Consider the following 15,223-nt stretch of genomic DNA (forward strand, 5'->3'; position numbering starts at 1 on the left):
CAGTTTCATTCGTTTTACTAAATCTTGACTCTTGAGGATTTGATTTCTTAATGGTTTGTGGAAATGGGAAGCACACAGCAAACACTCCCACTACGCACTGCAGTAGACAGCTGCCTCGCAGAAAATCACTCATGACAAGCCCTGAGTTATCAGCCGGCTGCTGTGTTCACGGACCGCCACTCGTGCCGGGAGGAAGGATGCACACGATGCAGGTGTCCAGGGCTGGGTAGGCCTCTCCTGGAAATCAGCAAAGCGAGCCGGCCTCAGCCAAACAACTGACAATGTTGGTTGGTGATGATAACATTCAAGCTTTTAAGCTGAAATTGAAATTCTGAAAAGCTTATATTCTTCACTATGCGCCTGTGAGCTTTCGAATACTTAAAGATATTTTGGGGCAATTTGTGGTGATATTAATGAATATGGATTTTTTTTAAAACGCAGAATAAAAATGTGTCAACCTTTACAAGACTTGCACAGCCCAGTGAAGCAGTATTTTCCAAATGACCAATGCTTGATGTCACGAAATCTGTGGGTCAAAAAAGAAAAAAATTCTATTTAAAGTATGGGCAGACTTTTTGATTTTAACATAATTGACTGAAAAATGCATTGATACAGTTTTAGGCTCCACATTGCAATTAACCTTTAGACATGACCATTTATCACTGTTGGCACAGCATTAAGGAATAATATCCACAATGATCTGCAAAAACTATTAAAATGTTCCATACTATTCCGAGTGTATGAGGACAGATTTTCCTCATATTCTCCGATATGGCGCAGCGACGGGGAGCAGAAGCAGGGCAGGCAGGCCGCTGATTTCCAGGAGCCAGGCCTCAGGGCCAGTGCAGGAATGGAAGACCAAGCCACTCTTCTCATTGATTCATGTTTTGGAAAATATGTTAAATGTTACTTAACATGTAACAGCTTTTCTGTTATTTTAAATGAACGTATATTTTTGAAACCTTTTGTTTTTAATGTCTCATAATTCCTATCATACATATTGATAATATAACTCACATAAAAGCTCTTTGAGGTTCTCAATTTTTAAGACTATAAAAGGGTCCTGAAACCAAAGTTTGAGGACAGCTGGTCTAAAATGTGAGTTTTATACTCCTCCAGTATTATGCTAAAAGGTTTTCCATAAAATCTTAGAAACTACATATATGTATGTATGTTTATATACACACACACAGGACAGATGAGTGATAGATAGATGCTCTTTTTTTAGTACGGTGTGTCTCCAGATCTGAGAGAGCCAGGAATAATATTTCTCTTTCTCCAGCTTCGATGATGTAAAAGATTATATTCAGGATTACTTGACCCTGTTAAAAAAGAAAGCATTCATAATTGAAGATAAAACTGAACTGTACATGCTCTTCATCAACTGCCTGGAGGTAAGCGAACTCTCTCTTCCCTGAATTTCTTTTGGAAACTGAACCACATGGTTTAAAATTTACAGAATATAATTTTAGTCAGTATAATTAACAAATGCTCTGTTCCTTGCAGAAAAGAAGAAAGGTTTCCAAGACACTGCTTCTGCCTTCAGCAATGTATATATTGGCATTTATGTGCATATACATACAAAACAGAAGTCTAGGAGAATATACCACCAAAGTTAACAGTGGTTATCACTGAGTGGGGACATTGTGGATTTTTTTTATCTTCATATTTTTATATCCAAAATTTTCACAATGTACATAAATTAGATTATAAAATTATTTTCCTGTGAGGAAAAAAATTTTTCCCCTCACTTTTCCCCTCCTTCTTGCCCTTAAAATAAAAAGGGATATTAGGTTTAAGTGAGTCAAGAAATTTACACTGAAACCTACAACAACATTCTTTATCCTCCTTTCCTTCATTTTCCACAGTCACACTGGCAACTGTAGAAGCTTGGGGCGTCCATGTTGAAAAGAATAATATCCTTTTCTTTCTTGTTGCTTGTTCCTCAGGATTCAATACATGAGAAGACCAGTGCTTGCTCCAGAAACGATGAACTGAACCACCTAAGAGAGGAAGGTCGTTTCCTTAACACGTATTCTCCAGTAAGACGTGGCCGAGAGCCGGCCAACGAGGCCTCAGTTGAATACCTGCAAGAGGTGGCCCGGATCCGCCTCTGCCTGGACAGAGCTTCAGATTTCCTCTCGCAGCCTGAGGGAGGCCCAGGCAAGTCTTCTCTGCCTTGCTTTACTTTGGGTTTAAAGACTCCGTCATTTAGAAATTCAGGAAGTATGGGAAACTAGTTCTTAGAATAGACTATGACTGGGCTTTTCCACGTCCCCTCTCCTCTGGACGTGTTTCTGTGAATGCTTGTGAGTAGGTCCTGTGCCCTCTGGTTGGCCTTGTGTCCTACAATAAATGCCCTAAGTCACCAGCTGCTCACTCACTTTCTCGTTGGCCTCTCAGGGATGGCTGAGGAGAAGCAGTGCTACCTGCGGCAAGTCAAGCACTTCTGTACCCGGGTGGAAAACGACTGGCACCGGGTGTACCTGGTGCGGAAGCTCAGCAGCCAGCGGGGGATGGAGTTCGTGCAGGGCCTCTCCAAGCCCGGCCATCCGTACCAGTGGGTGTTCCCCAAGCAAGTCATTGAGCAGCAGGTGAGAAGTGGGGCCTGGCAGCCCACAAACATGCACCCCCAGAGCCCCATACACCCCAAACCCACACGCCACCCCACCCTCACACCACCCACCAACACACCCCCACACCCCACCCTCACACCCAGGGATGGTGCCACTGCTTCTGCGTTCCGCCTGCCCTCGGCATCCCCAGAGCCAGGAAAGAAACCTGCGCTTGTCTCTCTAGTCCTTTGTGTCTGTGCTTTAGCTGATTTGCCCCAGCTTATGATCATGTTACACCACCTGCTGTAGGGCCAAGGTAAGGGCACTCACCTCAGAGCTTCTTAGGCATCACTTCTCATTGAATTTCAAGGAAAGTAGAACGTTTTGTGGCACAAAAGGCCACAAAAGTTCAGCTACATTTAAGCTGAACTTAAATGTAGTTTAGCTTGCAAGGTGTGACCTTTTTACCTCTGGCAGGCAAGAGACAGGCAAGAGCAAGAACTAGGAATATAATCACATAAGAGGCTTCAAGGCTAGGCTGGGCGCAGTGGCTCACACCTGAAATTCCAGCACTTTGGGAGGCCGAGGTGGGCAGATCACTTGAGGTCAGGAGTTCGTCAAGACCAGCCTGGCCAACATGGTGAAACTTCGTCTCTACTTAAAAAAAAAAAAAATTAGCTGGATGTGGTGGTGGGTGCTTGTAATCCCAGCTACTTGGGAGGCTGAGGCAGGATAATTGCTTGAATCTGGGAGGCAGAGGTTGCAGTGAGCTGAGACTGCACCACTGTACTCCAGCCTGGGCGACAGAGTGAGGCTCTGTCCCAAAAAAACAAAAACAAAAAAAGGCTTCAAAGCCTCTCAGTAGTCCTTTCCAGATGCCCAGAAATTAACAAATTCTTATTGTCCTGGGGATATAAAAATGGTACTAAGAACCCTGGCATTGTTTGACCACCTGGGGTTTAGAGTTGACATGACTTGAGCCACCCGGCCTCAGGCGTGTGGTGCGATGCCATGAATGGAAGAAGCAAGCACCTACCCAGGTAGCACTGCCATCGGCAGGCGTTCCCTGCACTCGCGCCTCTTCCTCTACTGCAGAGGAAGCTTCCTGCGAAGACGGCACCAGACTCCTGCCTCAGGCCAGGTCGGGGTATCCCAGCTCGGCTGCCTTTAAACCTCGAATGATCGATCACCAGGTTCCTGCACCCATTAATACGGTTCTTTGCAAAACATTCCTCCCATCGTTCACCCCCAACTAACCCCTATATTCCTGGGGCTGCAGAAGGACCACCCAGGCCAGATGGATAGGTACCTGGTGTACGGCGATGAATACAAGGCTCTCCGTGATGCTGTGGCCAAAGCTGTCCTCGAGTGCAAGCCGCTGGGCATTAAGACTGCTCTGAAGGTAGGGTGGGCCCGTGGCTTCTCTCTGATACCAGGTGGCATCCCTTGGGGCCTGCGTGTTCCCTGGTTTATGTCAAATGATGCAGGGTGGTGGACCACTGACGTGGCCCATCATGTGACACTGTATTGGAAGTCACGTGCCCACGGCCTCCAGGGTGCACCTGTCCGGTGTGTGTGAACCAGTGGCTGGAACAGGACAGCTATGGCAGCTGAGCTGGGTTGACAGATTTGCTGTGTCTTGCTGATCTGCCAAGGCCATCAGCAGCATCTTTTGATTTATGTCCATTACTTCCTTTGAGACCCTGCTGGAAAACAAAGATGCTGACACAACTATTAATAGCAAATTCACATCTATATGTATTCATAGTTCAGATATGCTTGTGTGTTTAATAAAAATACATATGTTGGTGTAGTGTGGGAAGTTAAAAAATACAAAGATGTTTTTAGAATCTAACCTTTAAATTGGTCTGGTCTTGCTTCCTTTTTGAGTCCCTGTGCCAGGAAAAGAGGAAATAGAAAATCCTCTTTCTGCTCAGGAGAAGTTTCTAAGACCAGTGAAGGAGTCAGAAGAACAGATGGTGATTCCGTTGCTTCTGTCATTAAGCTGGCTGCTAAATATGCATTGAGTTTAATCTGAGAGTATTTCAGGAACTTTGTAGCCCAAAAGTTGCTCACCAGAAGATGGCCTATGTGGGGCATGACCCCAGGTGTCCAGGCCTGGAAAAGGCTCCTTCCCCAAGGGGTGGGTTGAACAGGCTCCTTACCCGGTGGGTGGGTTGAAAAGGCGCCTTCCCCAAGGAGTGGGTTGAGGGCTGAGACACTTTTCTTTTCACAGGCAAACTTCGCGGGCCTCTGGCCCTTAGGTAGATCTGGCGGGCTGGGGCGGTGGGGGCGGGTCTCAATCCTATAATCCCAGCACTTTGGGAAGCCAAGGCGGGCAGATCACAAGATCAGGAGTTTCAGACCAGCCTGGCAAACATGGTGAAACCCCATCTCTACTAAAAGAAAAGAAAAAAAAATTCGCTGGGCATGGTGGTGGGCGCCTGTAGTCCCAGCTACTCGGGAGACTGAGTTAGAAAAATCGCTTGAACCCGAGAGGCAGAGGTTGCAGTGAGCTGGGATCGTGCCACTGCACTCCAGCCTGGGTGACAGAGCAAGACTCCATCTCAAAAAAAAAAAAAAATCTGTTGAGCTTTTAAATTCTCACTTGATACCCTTGATTTTGCAGGCCTGCAAGACCCCCCAAAGCCAGCAGTCAGCCTACTTCCTGTTAACACTGTTCAGAGAGGTGGCTATTTTGTATAGATCCCACAATGCAAGCCTCCACCCCACGCCAGAGGTGAGTAGCCGCCTGCAGGGCTGTGTTCAAAGTCTCAGTGTCTGGAGGGACTTGATTCAATAGAATGAAACTTATCAACACAAATCATGCCATAATTTTTTTTTTATCCAGGATAGAGACTTTCAACCTTGTTATGTGGAGGAACTATTTTCTGTTTAACCCAAAGCTTGTAGAATTATAATGAAAACTAAAGCCAAGAACAAAAGATAATGTAAAACAAAATAGAATGTCAAAATTAATGCTTACATATATGGATGCTGTGTTTGTATATGCACAATTCTCTTCTCTGAAAAATCTCCCCCTCAAATGGTGGTGATTTCTCCATATTTACCTCGATATTTGATGTATATCTGGTGTCAGTGTATGCCTAACAGCAGCTCACACAATATTCTTTGATATATCTTAATGTTAAGTTTTTTTTCCTGTCAGCAATGTGAAGCTGTGAGCAAATTCATTGGCGAATGCAAGATCCTTTCACCTCCTGAGATCAGCCATTTTGCAACATCGCTCGTGGACAATTCTCTGCCATTGTTGAGGGCGGGCCCCAGTGACAACCACCTTCAGGGAACAGTGACAGAAATGGCCATTCATGCTGCAGCCATCCTTCTGTGTGGACAGAATAAAGTCTTGGAACCCCTAAAGAATCTGGCCTTCTCCCCAGCCAACATGGCGGTAAGAGTAGGCCACAATTCCATCAGCCTTCACCGGAACACCCCCAGAGCTTGTCACTGTAGAGACTGAGCTGCAGCCATGGGAACCCTTGAGCATCTTTATCTCCTCAGTTCTCTGCCTTTGTGTCACTTGATTCTTGAGCACACAAGATAGTGACAGACTTGCCTTGCCCTTTGTTATTTCACAGGGAGCTGTTCTGTTTTCTTCACAGATCGCTTCAGAAGTCCAGTAGAAGGAAAGCAGAGTTCCCTTTCTTCCTCCAGGCCTCCTGCTGAGCAGCAGCACCCAGGCGACAAGCTCACTTATCTAGCGCTATCTCTGTTTTCTTGTTTTTCAGCATGCTTTTCTTCCAACCATGCCTGAAGACTTGCTGGCTCAAGCTCGGAGGTGGAAGGGTCTGGAGGGAGTCCACTGGTACAGTAAGTGTTGGGGTCTGGATGACCCCACACTCCTCTCAGCTTCAAAGGGTGTCCAGATGCTATGAAGCAGTGGGTTCGACTTGGGGTCCATGTGGTTTGTGACTCAGGGTTCAAAACCACCTGCATTCTACCCGTGGCATCTGCAGAAGATGAATGGCTTGAAGGAGCTGGCACTCTGCTGGCTAGATGATCCAAACCATTTCATTTCTTTGTTGTGTGCAAAAGGCGCTCTGTGATGCACTTCTGTTTTCTGGAATAGGCCATTTTGGGAGTAGGGAGGACTGGGAACCACATCAGAGACACATTCAAAGGCCCATCACAAAACAAAGTTTTTGACACAAAGATAGCTCTTCTGAAATATATGAAATATAGAACTGGGAGACTGACTCATATAACCCATGACATGTAAATTTTGCTGTTGCCTCAGTAAATATTTTAAAACTAGTTTTTAAAGTTGTTATAAAATATGCTCATGACAAAAAAAAACCACAGAGAATAGAAAGGTCTAGAATCCTGTCCACCTCGCCTCCAAAAGTACTGCTGGTGTGGCCTATATTCTAATTGCTTTTTACTTCATAAAATTAGACTCAGATATTTTTCACTGACAACATACATTTATTAAGCTTCAGGCAGGTGTCATATAATTTAACAAATTAGTGTGGGGTGCTCTGGACACTCATTCTCATATTTTGGTCAGGGCCAGAGAGTAGAGTTAGCTTTCCCTTTCCAATGTGGGTCATTCGGTGAAACCTCATCAGCCAATGTGTGTCCTGTTCTCTTCACAGCTTGTCCCAACGGCCATCCTTGCTCCGTGGGAGAGGTGAGTCTTGGTATTTAAGATAGGGTTGGAGGGGTGGCGTGCACTCCTGGGTTGGAGGAAGGGGATCATGGGGGAGGAGAGTGAGGCTCTCGGCCTTCCAGGAGAGCACGGGCTCACCGAGGACTGCCCAGGGTGCTCTGAGCAGGGCAACATCAATGGCGCTAAGGGTTTCTAGCCTTGGGCTTCTCAGCCTCAGCACTGTGGACATGGCTCTGTGGTGCCAGCTGTCCTGTGCACTGCAGGCTGTCTGGCAGTATGCCTGACCTTGAGTCCCTGGATGCCAGGAGCACCCCCTCCTCCCAGTGTGATAGCTAAAACCAGATATTGACAAAGGTCCCCTGAGAAAGAAAATTGCTACTGGTTGGGAACTGCTGCTAGCCATTCTTTCTAGCCACTGCAGCATGGGCTCAGTGAGCCTTTTCTTGATAGAATGGCAAGGTGTTGCCTGGACCACAGGCTGCATTATTAGCCCTCAGAGGAGGTGTGGTCCAGATGCCAAAGGAAAAAGCCTCGTGTAGACTGTGCGCCATGGGGAAGAACTGTTGATGTTTCCTCTCTGGATTCCCAAGCATCTAGCCCAGAGCCCTCCATACATGGTACCTGTACTTGCAGAGCAAGAGGCTGGTGGGTTGAGCTGATACGTGGTAGTTATTTGTGGTGTTTAGTTAGTTGGTTGAGACAGTGTCTGGCTCTCTTGCCCAGGCGGGAGTGCAGTGACATGATCATTGCTCACAATCAACATTGAACTCCTGGGCTCAAGTGATCCTCCTGTCTCGGCCCCCCAAAGTGTTGGGATTATGAGCCACTGTGCCCAGCCTGATACATGTCATTTAAATAACATATATAAGAGACACAGAGGGAGAAAAACTGATACATACACTTTTCTGAGCTTCAATCACTTCCTTGTCCAAGAAATGCGACTGAAATAGATTCTATCCAAGAATGATCCCAGCTCTGAAATTCTGTGACTGGTTTGGTGTGTTATCAGCTGTGACTCTCAGTACACAGTAGCACAATATCTGATTTTGAAAAAATGAGCCTTTGGAAGTAGATTATATGATTGGACTTTTTTAAATAAAAAAGTCCAAGCCAGGTGTGGTAGGTCACACCTGTAATCCCAGCACTTCGGGAGGCTGAGGCAGGTGGATTGCTAGAGCCCAGGAGTTTGAGACTGGCCTGGGCAACACATTGAAACCCTGTCTCTACAAAAAACACAAAGCATCAGCAGGGCATGGTGGTGCATGCATGCATGCATGTGGTCCCGGCTACTTGGGAGGCTAAGGTAGGGCGATTGCTTGAGCCTGAGAAGGTCAAGGCTGTAGTGAGCCGTGATGGTGCCACTGCACTCCAGCCTGGAGGACAGAGCAAGGCTGTGTCTCATAAAAATAAATATATGAAAAAGTCCAAATGGATATAAGGAAGTCAGTTTGGAAGCTATTCTAGTATTCTTGGTATTAGATCATGAAGTGTTACAGGCTAGTGTGATAGATGGAGGGATAGAAAAAGTGCTGAATATGAGAAAGGAAGGTTGAATTTTATGTATTTGTCTATAAAGTATCACTCTGGGAATAAAGCTTAAATTGTCCCACTTATTTAAAAAAAAAAAAAAACCACAGTTCCAATTTGCCCATGTGCAACATTAGTGAGGACCTACCCTGTCCCCATGGGCTCTCCACCCACCTGAAACAAGCACACACTGGAACAGACAATCCAAGGGTGCTCACATTCGCCAGTGATAAGGAGGTGTTCATTTGCATGATGGTGCTTGTGTATAAAATGGTACTGCTCCAGAAGTGCTTCCAAGTGCCCTCTGTCTTCACCGTAGTGTGGCAAGCCGATGGAACAGAGCACCTGCATTGACTGCCATGCGCCGATTGGAGGCATTAATCACAGACCTCAGGACGGCTTTAACCTGGTCAGGTATGTGGGTCAGGATTGTATTTCCTAAGTACTCAAACCTTGGGGTGTTGGGCTGTTTTTATTCCAGCTGATAAAGTGATACTCAAGATAGTACTAATTACTCCAGTACACGTGGACCTGTGTCATACTGAATAGCAATGCCAAAGTCCCAGCAGTCACACAGCAGGGAGGCCTCTGATCTGTTGTTGGCTCCCTGGGACCTGAAATGCAAAGCAGGCTACACTTTCATACCTGTTAATATGAATACAGATGTCTTCCTTTTGGGCCTTGGGTGCAGCCTCTGTAGAAATATGATGACATAAACAGATGATCTAACTCACGGGGACATCTATGTCTGCAGGACCAAAACCTGGGCATCCGTCTGTTTCAGCAGATGCCATCTCACGTGCCAGCAATCTTAGCTTCCTCCATTTTTTACTTTTTGAGAAAAATGAAGGAGACATAGTCTTATGAAATACCAGACTTCAGAATCCAGATACAAATCCGATCCCACAATCCCATGCTGGGATGAGTGTGGCTCTAACTGCTCCTTTCAGAGAGTGAGTGGGACCTGCGTGGGGGCTTCACATTCTGACTGTTCCCTGCAGTCGCAGCTTAAGAAACTATCACAGTGTCCTCCAAGCTCTAATAGTTTTGCCGTTGAAAGTATCTGCCACACTGCATCTCCTGTCTGCTGGGCTTTGGAGCCTAGTTTTTCCTTTGGGGAAATGAGAACAATAGGGACACCCATAGGATGCCGACTGTCCTCCCACACTCTAGCTGTTCTTAGCCCAACCACTCCTCTCCCGACAAAGACTTCAGTGGAAAAAATGGGTCCAGGCCTGCATCCTAACACCCTGCCCGGGGATCAGCATCAATACCACACAAGCGCAGCCACTTGGCGCGGAGAACGCGGTGGGGTCTGGTCCGCCGGACAGGCGAGTCTGTCGTGAGAGAGACTGTTAGGATCATGGTCCAGGCTTAGTGGAACAGCAAGTACTTCTGACATAACTCTCTTCTCAGCTGTGAGCCTCACTCCGAGTGCTGAGAATGTGCAGCCTGCCAAAGTGGCCAGCCTCAGCCTGTGTTCTCTCATTCTTTCCAGCAACAGCACAGACAGAACGCAGACCGGCCACGTGCTAGGCGACCCGCAGCAGAGAGACGTGGTGACGTGTGACCGAGGGCTGCCCCCAGTGGTCTTCATCCTCATCCGGCTACTCACTCACTTGGCTCTGCTTCTGGGAGCTTCCCGGAGTTCCCAGGTATAACCCGGTGCTGCCAGATGATGTGCTGAGTTACTCTAGGAAGAACCAGCCTTCGCTTCTTCCTGGGGAATCCTTTTGTCTCAAGTCCTAGCTGCCATCTATGCATTTTGAAGCTCATTAGTCTACAAAGAAATATCCAGGTTACACATCTCCATGTTTCCCGCTGTGGCACATGATGGTATATGGGGGAACTACTCCCCAGATTGTATAAAATCCACGTCAAATTAACGCTCTGTGTCTTTGGTCCACATCTGGGGGTAGAGAGGCTGACATCATTATTTTACCTGTGTCTTCATTGTAGCTCTAGGGAAGAAAGAACACACTGCATAACCAAGATGGCCAACAGCACAATCTGAAGATTCTTTATCTCACTGTAATAACAGAAAAGCCAGCAGCTGCTCCGCTTGCTAGCCTTCCTTTCACCTGTTTGAATCACGTGTGGGTCACTCCACAGTCTTCATCTTAGAAACCGCCTTCCGCCTCTATGCTGGTGCTCCACTCCCCATGGCCTCTACAGGCTCACCATCTTCTCTACAAACCAGATCCCGCTAAACGCTCGGTTCCGTTGCCCCCACAGGCTCTGATAAACATCATTAAGCCTCCAGTGAGGGATCCAAAAGGCTTTCTGCAGCAGCACATCCTGAAGGACCTGGAGCAGTTGACCAAGATGCTGGGACACAGTGCCGACGAGACCATCAGTGTGGTCCACCTCGTCCTGCGCAGGCTTCTCCAAGAGCAGCACCAGCTCTCTGGCAAAAGTGAGGAAAGGGGCAGGGGCAGGGGCTGGGCGGGGATCACACAGCACGACAGCAGAAGCAGGCTCGCTCTCTTGCGGGCCACTCCACACGCAGCCAGTCTGAGCTCTGTCTGTGCTGTTGCTGGAGAGAATGAGAGAACACACAGAGAAAACCGTGTCTAGGGAAGGCGATGCCTGGAGCTGGAAAAAGGAAGCACTTTGCTTGCCCAGAGGCTGGAAGGAGCTGCTCTGTTCTCTCCATTCACCCCTGCCTGGCTAAGACCTGCAGTATTCGGGAGCGTCTGCACACAAGTGTTCAGTGTGCATATATGGGGAGTCTTCAGTGCTGAAGTCAGCCCCGTAGGCCATTCCCCTGCCACGCCGGAAGCACGTGTTGTCCACACAGAGCATGTCAAAGGATCAATCACCATCACAGTTGTGTGCTGATTTATTAAATGTTTATATGTCCACAGTCATGTAAAAAAAAGAAAGCTATAAAATATTGTATTCACCGAGCTGACTTTCTATTTGAAAAATTTAAATTCATACAGAAAGAGAAGGTCTATAAGACAACTTAGTAAAATGGTTATCTGTGGGTGGTGGAATTAAAAGTGATTTTCTTTTGCTAATCTGCAAACATCACAGTTACCACTGTGAGGACAATATTAATTTAAAATAACAACAATAATAGCAATAAGAAGTCCTGCCGCACGACAAGAAAATCTGCTCCCACCTCAGCTACTTCTTTGCCCGAAACTGGCCTTCCTATTTATTTTCCATTTTGAACAACCTGATTTTATTTTAAGCCTCTTATTCTGGTGGGGTTTCGGCGAGGTGAACGCACCCAGTCACACCGATGAAATGACAGAATCCCGGAAGCAGGCAGAGGGTCCCGCAGCACTCCGCATCTGTGTGGTCGGCTTCAGGGCTTGGGCGGCAGCAGCTGGGATGGCTGGCGGTGGCCCGGCCACCGTTACCACGCCCTGGGTTTTGGAGCTTAAGTTCTGTTCTTTCAGTAATTTTTTTCAAAATGGTTCTAAGATTACAATTATGTAGGGTAGAGGAATTTTTAGAGATTGACGTTATCTTCAAAAGGTCATTAAGTTGGTGGTAACAGCAGGAACTATTTCAAAATACTTAATTTAGAAATCTCTTACCTCAAAATGAGTATGTTATTTCTATTAAACACTTATTTAGTGTTTATTATACCCAGACTGCTGCGTTCTTTGTGCCTTGGGTAACCTACACATTTGGAGTTTTTTTGTAGGGTTTTTAAATTTTGACACAAGATTGTCAACCAAAGAAATGAGGAACAACTGGGAAAAGGAAATCGCAGCTGTGATTTCTCCTGAACTGGAGGTAAGCAGTAAGTGGGGATAGCTGTGTTGCTCCTCTGTCCAGAAAGGAAGGGTCCCGGCGTCTGCTGAATGCTCCTTGCCTGTTGCCCCTCATAGCGGTGCCAGCAAGAACCTTTGGCTGAGCCCCAGATTCTGATGCTCCCCACCTCAAGTCACTCCGTCCTCCTCCTGTCCCCAAGTGCTTTTCCCTCCTGCAGCTGGTCATGAAGTCAGTCCGAGGAATTCCTGGGAATCCAGCAAGTGCAGGCAGTACTTTTCTCTCCATTACTTTTTACAGCAGAATGTAATGTACAAGGTAGAGAAATAAACTATCACATATATATACCCACTAAAAATGAACTGACAATCATAGATTAATTGCTCGTCTAGCAGCCAGAATGTTACTAAGAGTCATATAGATTTCTGAATCTCATTCTGTTTGGGGAGACATACATCTATAAACAAAGAACACTGAAATTAGAAGATCAAAGGGAATACCTGATTACATGCTCAGAGCAGGGGATAAATGCCCTAACATACAGACACCCACCGGTGGAGTTACTGGGTGTTCCAATCTGTTTGTAGCAATACCTCACTTCCAGAATTCTGTTTCATTTTCTCCATCCAGCATCTAGATAAAACCCTTCCCACCATGAATATTCTCATCAGCCAAGATAAGCGTATCAGCTCTAACCCTGTGGCCAAAATAATATATGGTGACCCAGTGACCTTCCTGCCCCACCTGCCCCGGAAAAGTGTGGTCCATTGCTCTAAGATTTGGAGCTGCAGAAAAAGAATTACAGTTGAGTACCTCCAGCACATCGTGGAACAGAAAAATGGCAAAGAAAGAGTGCCCATCCTCTGGCATTTCCTGCAGAAGGTATGTCTGGCTCACTGTGGCTCCTTCCCTTTTCCGGTGCAGAGTTCCCCAGGAGACCTGAAGGCCCCGGGCTTTTACATAGTATAATCATTCCTGAAGACAGAACATCTTAACAGTCTATTTCAATTATTTGATTTTGAATAGAATGTAGAAAACTCAGGGCTAGAGATTTTCATACATATCAAACCATACGATTGCCAGAAGCATAAAGTCACAGACGAAATACATACCCAGGCTGGGATTAGCAGTGACCTGTGGGGAAGCTGGAGGCTAGGAGAGGACCTCCCCTCATCACTCAGCCAGACAGAAAAGGATGCAGCTCTTTCCCAGCCGCTGGGTTCCTCTCTGTCCGCAGTGCCGGAGCATGGGCAGATCAAACAAAACTCCTCCCTGCGCCCAAGCATCAAGGCGTAGATGGAAGATGGGAGTGAGTGGGTGTGCGCTGGCGGTGGTGGGGTACTGGGGAGCAGTCAAGTGTACTGGTCGCATTTGTTGGAATTAGAAATGTACTTTTCTAACTTTCATCCATTTGCAGTTTCATTTTCCACAACAGACTGTCTAATCATTTCTCTCCATGGACTAGTATTTGCTGTCTCGCAAGGATGATGATTTGGAAACTTCTGTTGGTCGGTTGAGGAGTATTAGTTCACAATGACAGGAAGGACTTCCTATCAATGCTGTAGTCTCTCTCTGAGATGCAGTTTCATTACATCGAAGATGCTTAGACCCTAGGTCTTCGGAAGGACACCCAGGAATAAGGCCAGCCCTCGCTGCCTACGCTCTGGGTCTCTTCTTTCAGCAGCTTCTCTCCGTACCATGGGCCCAAGGGACAGATTTCCTTCATCAGCCTTTGGTGGACGCCGCTGATGCGTCAGCTCCATAGAGCCTGGGCTCCCTCTTCTCCGTCCTCCGTTTCTGACACACTGCACTGTCCATAGATTTGTGGGAAGAGCGGGAGGGCCCTTTTCCCATTTTCAAGCTCCATGCTGTATCACAGGAAATGACACTGACCAGATGAAGCTACAAATACAAGTCTCCCAGCCAGTCTCAAAGTCTGTATCCCCAATAACATTTTTTAGGTAAATAAAAATTGTTACCGGGTGGTCTTCCCTTCTCCAGGAAGCAGAGCTGAGGCTGGTAAAGTTCCTGCCTGAGATTTTGGCCCTGCAAAAAGGTCTAGTGAAGCGGTTCCAGAACGTCCCGCAAGTTGAATACAGCTCCATCAGAGGCTTCCTCAGCAGCCACAGCTCAGGTGTGGCTCTGCTCTGACAAGACCAGGACTGTCCCGCGTCTGGTGGTTCGAAAGGATCACTGCATAGGGGGACAGGGTGGGGAGGAGGGAGGAGGCGCTGATGGGGGCTCTACAGCCTAAGCTGGGGGTGGGGAGGTACTGATGGGGGCTCTACAGCCTAAGCTCTCAGCATGCGGTAAAGGGTGCTTGAACCCCAAAAACATATTAGAAACCTTCACCAGAGCTGAAAAGCGCCTCCCTCTTTAGCTCCTCAAACTCGGCTCACTGCTTCAAACAGCACCTCAGACATGCTCATGACTGTACAAAGCAGCAAAGATGGGCTCTCAGCAGAGCATGTAACTAGGGTGGTTTGGCCCTTGCAGGGGGGGTGCTGTCACGGTTCTTAAAAAGTATTCTGTTCAACAGAGGGGCTGAGGCAGCTACTTCAGAAGAGAATCACAATCTTCCTCTCAACATGGAACAAACTGAGGAGATCGCTTGAGACGAACGGTTAGTGTCCTGTCCCTCTGTACCACTAAGCATTCCAGGAGAGCCTGGTCTGAAGGCTGTTATCAGCCTGACTCGGCCCATCCCTGTCAACACACAGAACTGTGTTTGTTTTTTTGTTTTTGAGATGGAGTCTCACTATGTTGCCAGGCTAGAGTGCAG

The 15,223-nt window shown here is 47.0% G+C and overlaps 1 protein-coding gene across 1 annotated transcript in view; it reads left to right on the forward strand.

The window, feature by feature from the left end:
• Nucleotides 1-15,223, forward strand: part of RNF213 (ring finger protein 213) — a 168,533-nt gene that overhangs the window by 132,901 nt on the left and 20,409 nt on the right. Inside the window, exons 50-64 of the mRNA XM_011967440.1 lie at nucleotides 1,283-1,394; nucleotides 1,950-2,163; nucleotides 2,404-2,593; nucleotides 3,825-3,957; nucleotides 5,185-5,295; nucleotides 5,725-5,967; nucleotides 6,305-6,386; nucleotides 7,172-7,206; nucleotides 9,032-9,126; nucleotides 10,211-10,367; nucleotides 10,948-11,128; nucleotides 12,374-12,465; nucleotides 13,072-13,323; nucleotides 14,443-14,575; nucleotides 14,981-15,064. Coding sequence (XP_011822830.1) covers nucleotides 1,283-1,394; nucleotides 1,950-2,163; nucleotides 2,404-2,593; nucleotides 3,825-3,957; nucleotides 5,185-5,295; nucleotides 5,725-5,967; nucleotides 6,305-6,386; nucleotides 7,172-7,206; nucleotides 9,032-9,126; nucleotides 10,211-10,367; nucleotides 10,948-11,128; nucleotides 12,374-12,465; nucleotides 13,072-13,323; nucleotides 14,443-14,575; nucleotides 14,981-15,064 — 2,114 coding nt within the window. The remainder of the gene's footprint in view (nucleotides 1-1,282; nucleotides 1,395-1,949; nucleotides 2,164-2,403; nucleotides 2,594-3,824; nucleotides 3,958-5,184; nucleotides 5,296-5,724; nucleotides 5,968-6,304; nucleotides 6,387-7,171; nucleotides 7,207-9,031; nucleotides 9,127-10,210; nucleotides 10,368-10,947; nucleotides 11,129-12,373; nucleotides 12,466-13,071; nucleotides 13,324-14,442; nucleotides 14,576-14,980; nucleotides 15,065-15,223) is intronic.

Source organism: Mandrillus leucophaeus, unplaced genomic scaffold, assembly GCF_000951045.1.
Source record: "Mandrillus leucophaeus isolate KB7577 unplaced genomic scaffold, Mleu.le_1.0 Scaffold1, whole genome shotgun sequence".
Taxonomy (NCBI): Eukaryota; Metazoa; Chordata; class Mammalia; order Primates; family Cercopithecidae; genus Mandrillus; species Mandrillus leucophaeus.